The sequence below is a fragment of the Alternaria triticimaculans genome (genome assembly GCF_023758025.1).
Source record: "Alternaria triticimaculans strain BMP 0046 chromosome Unknown scaffold_8, whole genome shotgun sequence".
Classification (NCBI taxonomy): domain Eukaryota; kingdom Fungi; phylum Ascomycota; class Dothideomycetes; order Pleosporales; family Pleosporaceae; genus Alternaria; species Alternaria triticimaculans.
The window spans coordinates 1,053,070-1,066,277 of record NW_026055965.1 but is presented as its reverse complement, the minus strand read 5'-3'; the positions used below and the strand labels follow the sequence as shown (position 1 = coordinate 1,066,277).

At 53.6% G+C, this 13,208-nt stretch overlaps 4 protein-coding genes across 4 annotated transcripts; 3 read left to right on the top strand and 1 right to left on the bottom strand.

The window, feature by feature from the left end:
• Positions 1-1,069: 1,069 nt before the first annotated feature.
• On the top strand, positions 1,070-3,599 carry J4E78_006273 (uncharacterized protein; the record flags this gene model as incomplete). The annotated part of the gene is made up of 2 exons (XM_049366886.1): positions 1,070-2,351; positions 2,398-3,599. The coding sequence occupies 2 exons, from the start codon at positions 1,070-1,072 to the stop codon at positions 3,597-3,599; spliced, it is 2,484 nt and encodes an 827-aa protein (XP_049221592.1).
• A 520-nt stretch (positions 3,600-4,119) lies between these two features.
• On the top strand, positions 4,120-5,180 carry J4E78_006272 (uncharacterized protein; the record flags this gene model as incomplete). Its single annotated transcript, XM_049366885.1, has 2 exons — positions 4,120-4,462; positions 4,822-5,180. 2 exons carry the CDS (start codon positions 4,120-4,122, stop codon positions 5,178-5,180), a joined length of 702 nt encoding a protein of 233 aa, XP_049221591.1.
• A 281-nt stretch (positions 5,181-5,461) lies between these two features.
• On the bottom strand, positions 5,462-6,360 carry J4E78_006271 (uncharacterized protein; the record flags this gene model as incomplete). The annotated part of the gene is made up of 2 exons (XM_049366884.1): positions 5,462-5,679; positions 5,733-6,360. The coding sequence occupies 2 exons, from the start codon at positions 6,358-6,360 to the stop codon at positions 5,462-5,464; spliced, it is 846 nt and encodes a 281-aa protein (XP_049221590.1).
• A 1,152-nt stretch (positions 6,361-7,512) lies between these two features.
• On the top strand, positions 7,513-10,568 carry J4E78_006270 (uncharacterized protein; the record flags this gene model as incomplete). The annotated part of the gene is made up of 2 exons (XM_049366883.1): positions 7,513-7,632; positions 7,719-10,568. The coding sequence occupies 2 exons, from the start codon at positions 7,513-7,515 to the stop codon at positions 10,566-10,568; spliced, it is 2,970 nt and encodes a 989-aa protein (XP_049221589.1).
• Positions 10,569-13,208: the final 2,640 nt, after the last annotated feature.

The following is a 13,208-nucleotide window of genomic DNA, read 5'->3' as shown; positions in this document are numbered from 1 at the left end:
TGAGTGATCAGCCTCACCTGGCGCACTGAAGAGAAGGATGTCAGCTTTACTTAAGCTAAAGCCGAAAAAGTCAGCTACCATCTTACGCGCAGTTCCAGAAAGTACTAAAGACGATGCGGCTCTCCCCTCTCACAATCACAACACAGCGACCGAGGGTCGCAGGGACGGCAATGACGGCAACCGACCGTCGTCAGCAGGTTTGACCGTACCGTTGCCTTCAAGATCAACATCTATCTGGGGTAGGAGACGGAAGAGCATTGCTTCGGCAGTGGTCGCAACGGGAGCCAGTAATACTGCAGGTGGACTGTCGGCATCAAGCCACGCATCGCTTGTAGGCACCATCGGCACATATAAGCACGGCAAAATCCAATGGCGAAAGAAGAATCGCAAAACGGTCACTAAGCACAAGAAGAACATTCCGAGCGGGGCCAGACATCCGGCTGCGAAGCCTAAGATACAAGTGGTAATCCCTTGTGGAAAGCCACTGCCCGCTCTTCCATTCCTCGAAACGGGCCCTACCGATCTCGAAAGCCACCACGAGGTCTCGCCTCCGTCAGCAAGCCACCATCGCATACGAGATTCCATTGTATCTCCACTTGCGCATCCGCAAACACAGCACACAATCCGCCAAACCGCTCCAGTGAATACGCGATACACACCGAACCAATTCAAGAGTAGCTTCGAGTCTAACAGTTCGTGTAACGAGTCGCAAGATAGCGATGCTTCATCACTGCACAGCAACCACTCTTCAGAGACTAGCGTGGAGGTCGATAAATCTCCGACACAAGGAAGCACCTGCCAACCTTCAGCGCATCTTCCGAGTGGCCAGACCCTGGCGCCTAGAGGTACTCTACATGCTCGCTCTGAGCTCACCCTATCTTTCAACGGGAGCCAATCCCATGCACCGCCGTCGATAGCGCCCCGAGAATACATCCACCCGTCCTCTAGCGATGAGAATCTCCCCTTCCAACCAACTTGTGCTCTCCATGTAGCTCAGAGCAAGCCACGATTGAACCGAAGGTCCTCAAAGCGGAGCGGTCCGCGGCAGAACTTAGCCGCGGATGCAAGTATGGGCATGATCAACGAGGCGAAACCCTCAGGAACTGAAGCGTTTCCAATCCCTCCACGTGCGTCCAGCCCTACGTTGAGCGAGGCTGAGTTCGACCTGCACGCTCAACTGGCTTCTTCGTTTGGCAGCAACAGCGATCCTCGCATGCTTGCCCAGGATGGGACGCCCCTTGCAGAACGCAACCCTTCCTGGAGGGGCATGCGTCAGGCGTCAGCTGGAGACGGGAAGCTTATTGATACTACAGGCCAGCCCCGAAGAGATTTCGCTAATGCTGTACTGCCTGATAATCCTCCTCCGGCTGTCCCGCGTAAATCCAGCAGGCGGCGATTGGCAGCCAGGACGACTGTTGAAGTCAACCGTCTACCGCGAGACCATATCGCTTCACAGCTGAAGCGAAAGTCCTTTCGCACGAGCAGAACATTGACACTTATGATTCCGCAATACAAGCGTTCCAGTGTGGACCTGGTGTTTTCTCCGCGAGCTGTTTCTACCAAAACCACCAAACCACCCATTACGTCTGACGGAGCTGAGAAAGTCATACTCAACATCTTCCAACATCTAGATCACTTCAACGATCTTTTCGCCGCAGCCTCCATCAACCGAGGCTTCTATCGTGTGTTCAAACGTCATGAACTCGATCTCATCAAATCTACCTTGCAAAAGATGTCACCACCAGCCTGGGAGTTTAGAGAGATCGCCTTTCCTGGACACGAACTTCTACTTGCAGCAGACCTTGAGACGACACGACCTGCAGAGGAGTACACCCCAACTTCATATCTCAAGCTCCAGAAGCGAGACATCCAAGTCATCCGCACAATCAAGTTGGAGATTATGGAGAAATGCCAGTCCTTCGTACGACCAGAGATATCAGCTGCGCTCATGAGCGCCTGCCCAGCCGAGTCTGCTAGGGTTGACGATGCGTTATGGCGCATATGGACATTCTGTAAGCTATTTGGCTCGGGAAAAGGACGTGAGGAGGACATTGTTGCGCAGATGGACTGGCTCAATGGTGGTATGCTTGTCCATCAGGCGACCTGCACCTTCAGCATGATGAGCACAGACCTCATGAGCGACACATTGGTCGGTGCACCTGAGTGCTTCGGGCAAGGGAACGAAGGCGGCCTTACCGCCGAGCAACTCTTCGACATGATGGAACTATGGACCTGTCTTTCCGTCCTGCTACAAAACTTCGAAGGGCGCACAGTTCAAGCCCGACAAGCCGGTATTTACGACAACACCGACATTCGTGGTGGCGATATTGATGGCGAGGAGATGATGCTTGGTTCGTCTATCCGCTGCATAATCATGGATCTTGCTAACCAGACCAGACGAATGGATCTACCACCTCCTCACCTTTGGCCTTGATACTGTTCTCAAGCTCACTGGCCCGTTCCACCCCTCGGATCCCAAAGCCTTTGTTATTGCGGCGGAGAACGGATGGGTCAACTGGAAGCCTCCTGTGCTTGACGGTACACGACAATACTTCCTCAAAGAAGCAGCCCGACGCGTCTACGAAGACAAGATTGCGCATACCTATGCTAAGATCTCAATCCGCGACGTGCAGCGCCAACAGTCCAAGATACGTATTCAGAAACACATTGACGAACTCAAGGATCGCAAAAGGAATGGTGAGCAACGACCAATGGTTCTCAGGGAAAGACCCATGTCAGACTGGGATACTGTGATTCGAAACTTGACACGCCCTCCTCTACCACCACAAGGCCCGGGAAAGGACATCATCACTCATGTTCCGGCACTGAGATCATCTTCTGTGGAAGACATACCGACATCTGTGCCTCTTCCTAGATCGAGGTCGACATCCAGCAGAACAGCTTCACCACCTCGGCGAACTGTGGCTCAGCCTTTGCTCCCATCACCGCCCCCCTCCACAGTTCCTAGTAACCATGATCGACATAGCATTTCGTCAATCCTAGCACCTATCAGGGAACGGACACCCTCACCGCCACGTCGAACGGTTGCTCAGCCCCTTCTACCATCTCCCTCGGTCACAACAGTCCAGAGCAACCGCGATCTATACACCATGGGCAGTGTATCAAGCGCAAGCTCTCCACCCCGCCGCATGTTTGCTCAGCCGCTTCTGCCGACACCCTCCGCTTCCACGGCGACAAACAGTCGTGATTGGCATCGCTACAGCACAGGCACATCTATGCCTTCTATCCTCGAGGATCCATTACATCATCCTCTGTCCGAACCACCCGGACCGCCTCACCCCGCATTCCGCCCTCATCCCATGTCAATGCCTTACCGTGGCCGCCACATGCGTCAGAGTAGTAGTCAGTCATCTGCCGGAAGCTCCACTCCCAGAGGTGGAGCCCTCCAACAGCACGAACAACAACACCACATCTATGGATCTCGGAGTCATGAGAACACGGCCGATAAGGCCATATGGCGGATTGTCGAGATGGGTTTCACAGCCGAGCAGGCCCGAGAGGCGCTAAGGTTAACCGATCTGGGAGACGGACTGAGGGTCGACCGAGCGGTGGAATTGCTGCTTAGTCGGCAGACATGAATGAGCTGGTGTTTGCAGAGTCGGAAGGATTCCGCTCGAGACAGATAATTTCCTTTTGTGGTAGGCGTTGCGATTTTGTCCTTCATTACAGCGCGTGCAAGATACCCCATCCTTTCGTTCATGCTTCTTATCATCAACAGTCTACAGTCGTTCAATGTATATTTTTACCTCGCCGTAACGGTCGGCGACCACAACCCACTTTGACATTATCACTAACGGAATTCAACGGTTGAAGCCGCTGATGAGTCGTGGAAATTACCCGAAAGGGGACGGGACGGTATCCAATTTTAATTTCGCGGCCCCTCGACCCCAACGCTAATTCGGGATGACCCTAGCTCGATGGTTTGCCTTAATCGTATCACGATCAGGCAGTGCAAGGAAAGAAGTGGGAGCTTCGTTCGTGTATTTCCGCTCAGATCGCTCCTCAGACTCTTCTCTTCCCGCTTCTCTCCACCTTGACTTTCCATCTCGTCGACAGCGACAAAAAACAAACCTTTGCGGAGTACAGTCCGCATACTCGATGCCCGGCATGTTGTCGCAAGCGTCGATATCTGCAACATTTCTCCTCCTCCTAGCGTCGCTGCCGTCCAGCACGCCCACCTGCTTCCTCCCCAACGGCACCGCGCACCAGGACGAAGGAACTTCGCGCTGTTCTTCCATATCTGGCTCCCCGCTCTACAACACATGCTGCCAAACGCAATGGCCGAACCCACCAGGCGGCGATGTTATAAACGGCCCTACGGCGGATGAATGCATGCCGAACGGGCTGTGTCAGAACAGAGGCTTCAGCAGCGCACCTGGCCAAGAGGCAGAGCCGTGGACGCACTTCTACCGGGTTTACTGTGCGAATGCGAACTGGGAGGGTTGCTTGGATGTCTGCAGAGACGGGGTATGTTGCTTTTCCCCGTTTGTGGCTATGCATGTGGCTGGGTGCCTGGTTTCAGAAAGCTAACAAGCGACTAGAATCTAGCAGACTCCGTCTCACAATTGACGCCTTGCGACGGAACAGCCAAATCAGAGTACTGGTGTTGTGGAGACAGCAACGCGTGCTGTTCGGCCTCCGCTGATGCGCTGGTCTCGAAGAGAATCAGGATTCCAAAGGAACTTGGAGGCGAGCAAGTAGCTTCTGCGAGCGCGGGGCTGGCATCGCCAAGTGCTGGACCGGCTTCCTCACGTGTGGGCACAGCTTCTTCGATCGGGAGCACGATAACTAGGAGTGCAGCACCGGTAGCGACGGGGACGGGGACGGGCGAGGAACCCACGCCATCGTCCGACGCAGCGAACCTATCTGGCCAGAACGGAGAGAAGCAAGATGAGGGCAAATCGAACTCGGGACGCAACATTGGTATCGGCGTAGGTGTCGGCGCTGGTGTGGGAGCTCTGCTAGGTATTGCAGTGACCATTCTACTGCGAAGACGGAAGTCAAAGCAGAAGACTCGGGAGATTGAAAACGAGATTGCGGAAGAGAGGCAGAAGCAGGATTTAGCCAAAGGGTACCACCACGTGGCTGAGATGCCGCATCAGGAACCTGTATGTCGAAATGTCAACGCGGCAAGGGATGTTGAGCTAACGTTGAGATAGGTGTACGAGCTTCACAGTGGGAACAGAGCTGATCTGGAGTTGGATGGGGCGAACAAGGCGCAGTCGTCCATGTATCGTTAATCCGCTGTTGGGCTCTTTCGAGTGGATGCTCTAGCTGATTACGATATGGCCGTCGGGCCAGGTACATACCATTGGGGAGGTAATGAATGCTCATACGCAAGTCCATGCGACGTCATCAATCATAACATTCTTGATGCTTTTTCCTCTTGGTCGTTCCTCTCTCATACTCTTGTCAATTCCGCGACCTTTGACTACGTTGTCTACTCGGCCTTCGGCTTTTCACACTGTTGGTCCTCCTTGAAAGCTTTCAAGAACGCCAGAGCTGCGATGCCACAAGATCCTGTCATACTCGAGCCTACAGCAAACGCTTGGACGATAACAAGCCCATATCCTCCCATCGCAGCACTGGTAAGGACGGCGAAAGCACTGCCCGCAGCGATGGGAGCGACGCCTGCCTGGAATGCAGACGCCATGGAGCCTTTTCAAGTGTTAGAAGTCAGTCCGAAAACACGATGGGTGGTTGATACGTACCAGCGGCGATACCGATAGGTGTGAAGCCCACAAGGCCTAGCATGGCTGGTGTGACAGCAAGAGCGATGGGGCCAGAAGCAATACAGGCCAGCAACGTAGAAAACTGTTTAGGGTTGGCAAGAACCCATTCTTTGAGCCTCTCGCTGAAACCTGAGAGATCTTCCTTGGTGAAGTCAATGTTAGGGATAGCCGCCTGACCAATGTCATGGAGGATGTCGCCGCTGCTTAACTTGTCCCAGAAATCACCCGCTGTAGTGCCAAGCTGCTTCGCCATGTCTTCACCAAACTGTGCAATGAAGTTCCAGTCGTATTCCTCGTTGATGTATCCGTCTGGGAGTTGCGGTAGGGACTGTAGACCTTGTTTGCCGCTGTTGTAAGCGGCTCGGGCGAGTTCCATAGCATGCTTCGAGGCACTGCTGGCGATAGGAGCAGCATGCTTGCCAGCTTCTTTGCTGAGTCTGTCAAGATGAGTTTTTGCATCTGCAGCGGCTGGACCAGCACGTTTTGCTACTTCTTGACCGAAAGCGCTACCGTGTGTCCATGCCTTGTCTGCAGCAGATGCTACATGTCGCGCCGCCTCTGGTCCGTAAGTCTCGGCGTGTCTTCGCGCCTGTTCAAGTAGACCCATCTTATCGAAAATGGCGAATTGGCTTGTGTGTGTGGTGTCACGCACAGGCTTCTCAGTGTTGCTATCTGATAACAAAGCATCATTTGCACTAGCGCGGGATAGGTGAAAGCGGAGGTCCTGCTGTGTGACACCACGACATGCGGGGTCCACGCATGAACGCCATTGCTGAAGATACTGCAGTCTCAATAGCTTGTACCAGCCGCAGAGGTTCGAGGTTGTAGTAACCACAAGCTGTACTACTTGCACAATATTAATGACACTTGGAAGTAGTCACAGAACGACAATGCACTAGTCGCATAAAATAAGAACCAAGAACGATACCTTGCACACTACGTACCTAGGTATCTACAAGGTTAAGTCGTACGACAATTCTTGTGAGTATATGGTCCATTCAATATCCCATTGGCCAAGTTCACCATCGATCGTTATGAAACATTGGGGTGAATTGTGCCCAATGGGGCATGAACGATGCCTAGTAAGTGTTGTTGGTGGCTCTGTCTGCTGGTGCAACAACGAAAGCCAACTCAAGACCAGAGAGCTCTTTCGGACCACTGCTGCCGTAGATATAGAGCACCGTCGTGTACACCATGGAATGCAGTTGGTCGTGGAGGCGATAAGATTAGAGACGCGGAAATGACCGACCCGGGTCCACGTTCTAGAAGCTTGGCACGGGCCCGTTGAACAGGACTTGGAACCTGGAGGCGAGCGGACCGATATAGCGTCATAGACAACGGCCTTTAGACGACGGCGTGGAGAGTGCAAACGGGCTGTGAGTGTTTGATTGATGTGCGCGCGTCGTGTAGGCGCAGTGGCGCGCTGCTAACAGGAATGTGAGTGCCTGGCGTGAGAGGTGCAGGTGATGCAGGGCCACTTAAGCGGGGCGATAGGTTGGACGTCATCCGCGGATTCGTCTGATCGACCAGGCTGATGTGCGGGACAGGGACCGGCAGCGGCCTCGCACCAACCATCGAGACGTGCGCGCCTGTAAGTGCAGGGATGACTGCCATGTTTGACGTGCATGTGTGCAGCCTGTGTCGCGCCCAGCCTGCTGAGCTTTGTTGACGTCCCCTTATCCCCTTATAATGTCCGCCGCCGGTATGCCTCGCCTGCCTGCTGCAGGCCGCCACGATGCTGCGACGACTGCACCACGACATGGTTGACGAGAATGCCGGAAAGCTGCTGCGGAAGGACAGCAAGCGGCAGCGCGTCCTCAAGTTCTTCAGGGCCTTCAAGCAGAAGCAAACACAGCGCCAGGGTGAAGTCGCTGTACCTGTATGTCACCTGCTCCTTCTCTGTGGTGTTATCGTCACGATACTCGCACGATGATCAAGAAGCTGATAGCAAACTTCCCGACAAAGGCACCGCCCAAGCACGATAACGCTGCCCCGCAATCACCCCCTCCACAAACACTCGATGTGATACCCCAAGAGGAACCGAGTGCCGCAGTCGATCATGAGAGCATGGCGCCCGTAGAAGAACTGGAGCCAGATCGCGTACCTACACCACCGCAAGAGACCAGGGAGGACAAGTTGGAGACTCTTGGTGAGGGCCAGCTTCGCACGCTCTTCGCTGGGGCCCCGCAGTTTGGCATCGCAAAGACAGGCAGTCGCTACATACCAACCGTCACTCATCCTTGGAACGCCGATGCTGTGCTCAAGGAAGCTTCCGATACAGTTCCACTTGCCGAACCCGCCTTCTCAGCCGCGACCCTACACGAACAATCATCCAAGACCCGACAGCTACCCGAGACTTCGAAACAGTATAATGGTTATCAGGTGGACGTGGTGGAGATGCCGAGCATGGTCAGTGCCCAGGGTATCGAGCCGGGGACTGTTGGCTTCTCGCATTTCCTCGAGCTACCAAGGTCTGACACGCTGGCCAGCGAGCTGGACCAGTCTCAGTCAAGTCAAGACTCCGCTGAGTCGGCCAGAAATAAGGACGTCATGCAGGCAACTCCTGAGCGACTGGGTATCCGTTCGGTGGACTTGAATTTGATATACGACCGCTTGGCTGAGTTCCAGGACATGTACGAGGCATTCCAAGACAGCCCCGAGCCCATGACGATCCTCAACAACCAAAGCTCTGGAGATCTGTACGCGAATCTATTCACCAAGTTCCTTACCCCTCCGGGCTACGACGACTCTACCGAAGACCCTACAGGCTTGCAGACACAAATCGTGGCCCTACTCAGGGTATTGGGACTGAAGGGTGTCTGGTACGACTTCAGCCTTGTCGAATGGAGGATAAGGCTTGGCCAAATACTGTGGAGTGAACCCGAGCCAACTTCCGAGCATGATCATCAAACCCTATGGACAGAGCGGGAGATACTATTACTGCAGATCACCTTGGCTTGCGAGTTGCTGCTTCGACTGGATGCCTTCACGAATGCAGATGCGACCGACGCTGAGATCCGACTTCGGATTGACGCAAAGGATATCGAAGGGTTTCTCAAGATCAAGACGAGGAAGGTTGACTGGGATTTGGTGCTCGCGCGGAGATTTCTCGACAATGTCGTCATCATGAGAGGCAATGATGCGCCAGTCTCACCCAAACCCAAACTACGTGGACTACTGTCACTGCTAAGCCAAGGCGCTCACGCCCAAATACCGCAGTCCGACCTCATCATACTTCCACAGCATCAATCCAGACAGCTCTCTGGGCTTCTTCACTTTGCGAAGACACTGCAATGGCCTAGCCTTGACGTGGTCTCGGTGGATTTAGCTCGGAAGCTTGGAGAGCAACACAAGACCGAGGAACCCACACCAGCGTCACCCAGCGGAAGGTTGCTCGACATGGCCACCCCTTCCGGCATCAGTGTATACGGCACGCCACTGCAAACACCCCTCGCTTCCGGTCAACAACTGGACAGCTACTTCGGCCATATCGGAAAGCCTGCTTTGAATCGCAACAATTCTCGTGCCCTGCGCATGCCACTTTCCCCCGTATCGACCATCTCGGAAAACGATGCCACGTCCAGCTACAATATCGGAGGGTGGCTGAGTCGGTCTTATCTGACCGGTCTTGTGCTCCCCGGAGAAGCCATGTCACACTTCCTCGTGTCGACCTTGCTTGAGAACGACAGCAACGCTATTGCCAACCTGGGAGAATCAGCAAACTTGTACGGCGGATTCACCTTTGGCGACAGAACCTTTTGGAGCAAGTCTTCCGTTGTTGGGCGCATTCTGGCGTGTATCAAAGGCTCTGCAGAGTGTATGGGCTGGATCTCATGTCCAAAGCTACCCGACAGCCCTGCCGACCGTTGGTACTCGATTCACAGCGAACTGCTTCCGCACGAGAACCGGTTGCGACCAAGAGACGGTTCTGACACAGTCGCCGAAGAGTCAGCTATCGCGCCAGTCGATTCTCTAGCTTCGTTGAGGTCCGAGGACTTTGTTCTTCCTCAGGATCCTGATTCGTACCTGGCTCCCTCCTTGGTCTTCTCGCAGTGGGAACTGGTCCCAATTAACACCGACCTTATCGACGGTGACAGCTTGACAGGACCGCCAACCGAAAGTGACATCCATGCCCCGTCGATGACGTTTGTCACCAGAGGAGATGCAGTGAGCCACACCATCACGTTGACATACGATGTTCAATTTGTCACTTCTTTCCCCTGCACCACAGCTGCGTCTGCGCCTCCCTCGTTCACGCATCGCCCGAAGGTTCTGAGGCGCTCTGGCACCGGAACAATTTCGAGATCCTCTTCAAAACATAGCGTAACTCTTTCACGCCGCAACAGCCACGGCTTCGAGCCGCTCCTATCGCATCCACCGGATGCATCAGACATCGCGCCAAAGCGGATGTACGAAGCATCCACCGGACCAGAAGTCGAGTCGCTTGCGACTAGCAGCAAGCCCATGAACGCGCATCCTCTACACCAGTCGTACTCCTACAAGATTGTGCCAGTCACCGATGTTCTGGATCCTGACTTCTTACTGCCGTTCGAGCTTCACACGTCCAAGTCTACGGAACGCCTACTTGATCTGTCGCGGAGCAACGACAGCGATACAGCGGAGACAATCAAGAATAACAAGAAGGCTGTGTTGGTACTAGATGCCAGAGCTTCGTCTGATCTTCAGCTGCTCGCACGAGCCTGGTGTGCGGAAAAGGGCCTTCATGCGATCGTGAGTCGTGTAGGAAGGACTTGTTTGGGTTGCTCCATTCGCGAGGCCAGAGGTTTAGGCATCCACATTGTGATCAGAGTATAGGCTGCAGCGTGACTACTTGCTCATCCACGCCAGCACTGGAGTTTTTGCTACATTTCTCAAATTGTCACATTGTCCTCGGGGCAGGGAGTTGGGGGTTTAGTTTTGCTACAGGCCATTATTGCGGGCGCGCATACAAGATACCCACACTGTGAATGAATACTACTGTTACTCTGCATTGAGCATGTCCCATGATCCATTGCCACGTCCGTTACTTATTCGAGGATCGCGCATGACAAAAATAACGTGTACCCACTTTCTGCGCGTGTTCGCAATCAGCCACCGCATTCACTCCTAGACCGCATGCCTCATATTTGGATGAAAATTGTGCGATTGCAGAGGCTGTGTTTTCCTACCCTGAGTTCACTTAGCAAGATCGGCGGCGCTCACAGCCACGTGCTGCTAGCCGAGGGGGGCGGGCTGTGTGTCTGTGGGTGGCCTGGCGTGCCTGATCTCACGCGAAGCGCGTTTGAACTTTCGCGGATCGAAAATCAAAAACTTCAAACACCGCTCACCAAGGCTCTTATCACGTTAGAATCTATATCTACGACGTGTCAATTGTCACTTATCTTACCTTGTTTCTGCTGTCGAACAAAATACATCATCGGCCCTGACTTACAAGCTCACCTGGTCTCTTCTTACATCATCATCCTTCCTTCCTCCTTCGTTCAACACCGACCCTCTACCACCAAACTCATCCAGCAGTCGCCACACTCTCCCCGCATTCAAGATGAATTACGCTCCAATGAACCCAGAGACAGAGGAGTTCACACCTGCGCACGACGAGCCGAAAGATTGCTGCACACGATGCATCCAGCGGATAGACTGCACGTTGGCAGGCCCCTGGTGCATCGAATCAATCATTGCGTGTTTTGCGAGTATGTCAAGTTGTTTTGGCGATGCGTGTAGTAATTGTGGAGACTGCTGTGGTGAATGCTGTGCTGGGTGCTGCAAGGCATTCACCTGACGTGGAAACATGGAAAGAGAGGAGAAAGAGGAAGACCCCTCAGAAGGTTGCGGTATTTATCATTCAACAAGCCCGCTCTTGTTGAGGTATCGTGACTGGTTCGTTAGGGGTCTATGGGTCATTGCAGAACCAGAATATGGCGAACCGAAGTCTGACATCAAGCACATGTAAAAGAGGTGGATGGCTGAGTAAAAGGTGGGAGCGTGCCTGGAGAGCTTCGCACGCTGCTCGAACACGATTACCTTGGATGCATGCCAACACGCCGACAAGACAGAAAGCACTCGCCATTGCAACTCCCAGGAACGTAGAGCACGTGCGAAATGCCACGCTGATGGTCTTTGACCTTCAAGGTGGCATCTGCTATACTCTTCCACCACAACTTTCCGCTCATCAGTCATCGCCTCTATCGCTACAGCATTATCGCTATCATCTGTTGGCATCGGGGTCCATCGACAACGTCATCAAAGGTATGCAGAGCGTGACCTGATTCTGGACTGTTCTAATGTGATGCAGCAGTCATTTCATCTCATCCTCACCATCGGCATTCATTCATTAGGCCAGCACTTGAAGTATTCACGCATTGCTTTTTCTTCGCAAAAACATCGCCAGCAGGTGCACCTACCTATCCAAACACACAGCATATAGACTACGGGTCAATCGACATCTCAATCATGCCTGGGAACGCAGGTCGGCGAGCTCGCCATATGCGCGGCTGTGGCAGATTCTACCTGGACCGTAGGATATGTCCTAATTGTGGAGCGACGGTATACCAATTTTCCAGACACGCGGTTCAGACTTGTAGGACTTGTGAATACAACTTTATCTGGAGAAGTGAACCAGAAGTCGCACCAGCGCAACCTCCTGCTCCACGTCCTCTTGGTCAGTCTGACTCAACTTTGACATGCTGTATTGGGGCTGATTGAGATTAGGCCGCGGACTCGTACGCGTGTTGAGCGATATAGAGGATGGCGATGAATCTGATAATTCAGATGACGAAAGCCTGAGACCTAGGAACAGTATCACGACTGATGAGGGTTCTTTTAAAGGTCGCTCGGGTTCGAAGACCAAATCCAGAGACGACAGCGTCGTCAGTCTACTCAAAAACTGGGCACCATACACCTCCAAATCAGGCCAGGCAGACGATACACAACTGCCAGCAACTCCTCCAGTCAGCCTTGACTCGCTCAGCACAGTCCGCAATTCTCTTCTCTCTCCCTTCATCCCACCTCCACGATCCCGCATACACGTTCCAAGCAGATTCCGAAGGTACACCAACCGCGTCCGAAGGGAACCCGTGGCACCTAGTCCGTCCGTGGTGACCGCCGATGCTATCAAGAGAGTACCTCGTATGGTCATGGTCAGACAAGCCTTTTGTCTCAATTTCATGCTCGAGGCACTGGGACGCGATCCACCAAGACATGGAGGATCTCTCAGACACCCGTCTCCTGTGATCGAGCCGCGTGATCCTGACGGTGTGGTTTTGCAACACTGCGCTGATCTTCACCATGCTCTTTTACCGCTCGAGGGGTGGGAGAGAGATGGAGTGGTCGGGGAGATTAGAGCTGCTGAAGAGGGAGATGTTGAACGAGACCTAGAGATGGAACTACTCAGCATCTTCAGCCCCGACGCGCTGTTCGAAGTCAGCGATGCCGATGAAGTTGCTCTCCTACAGCCCG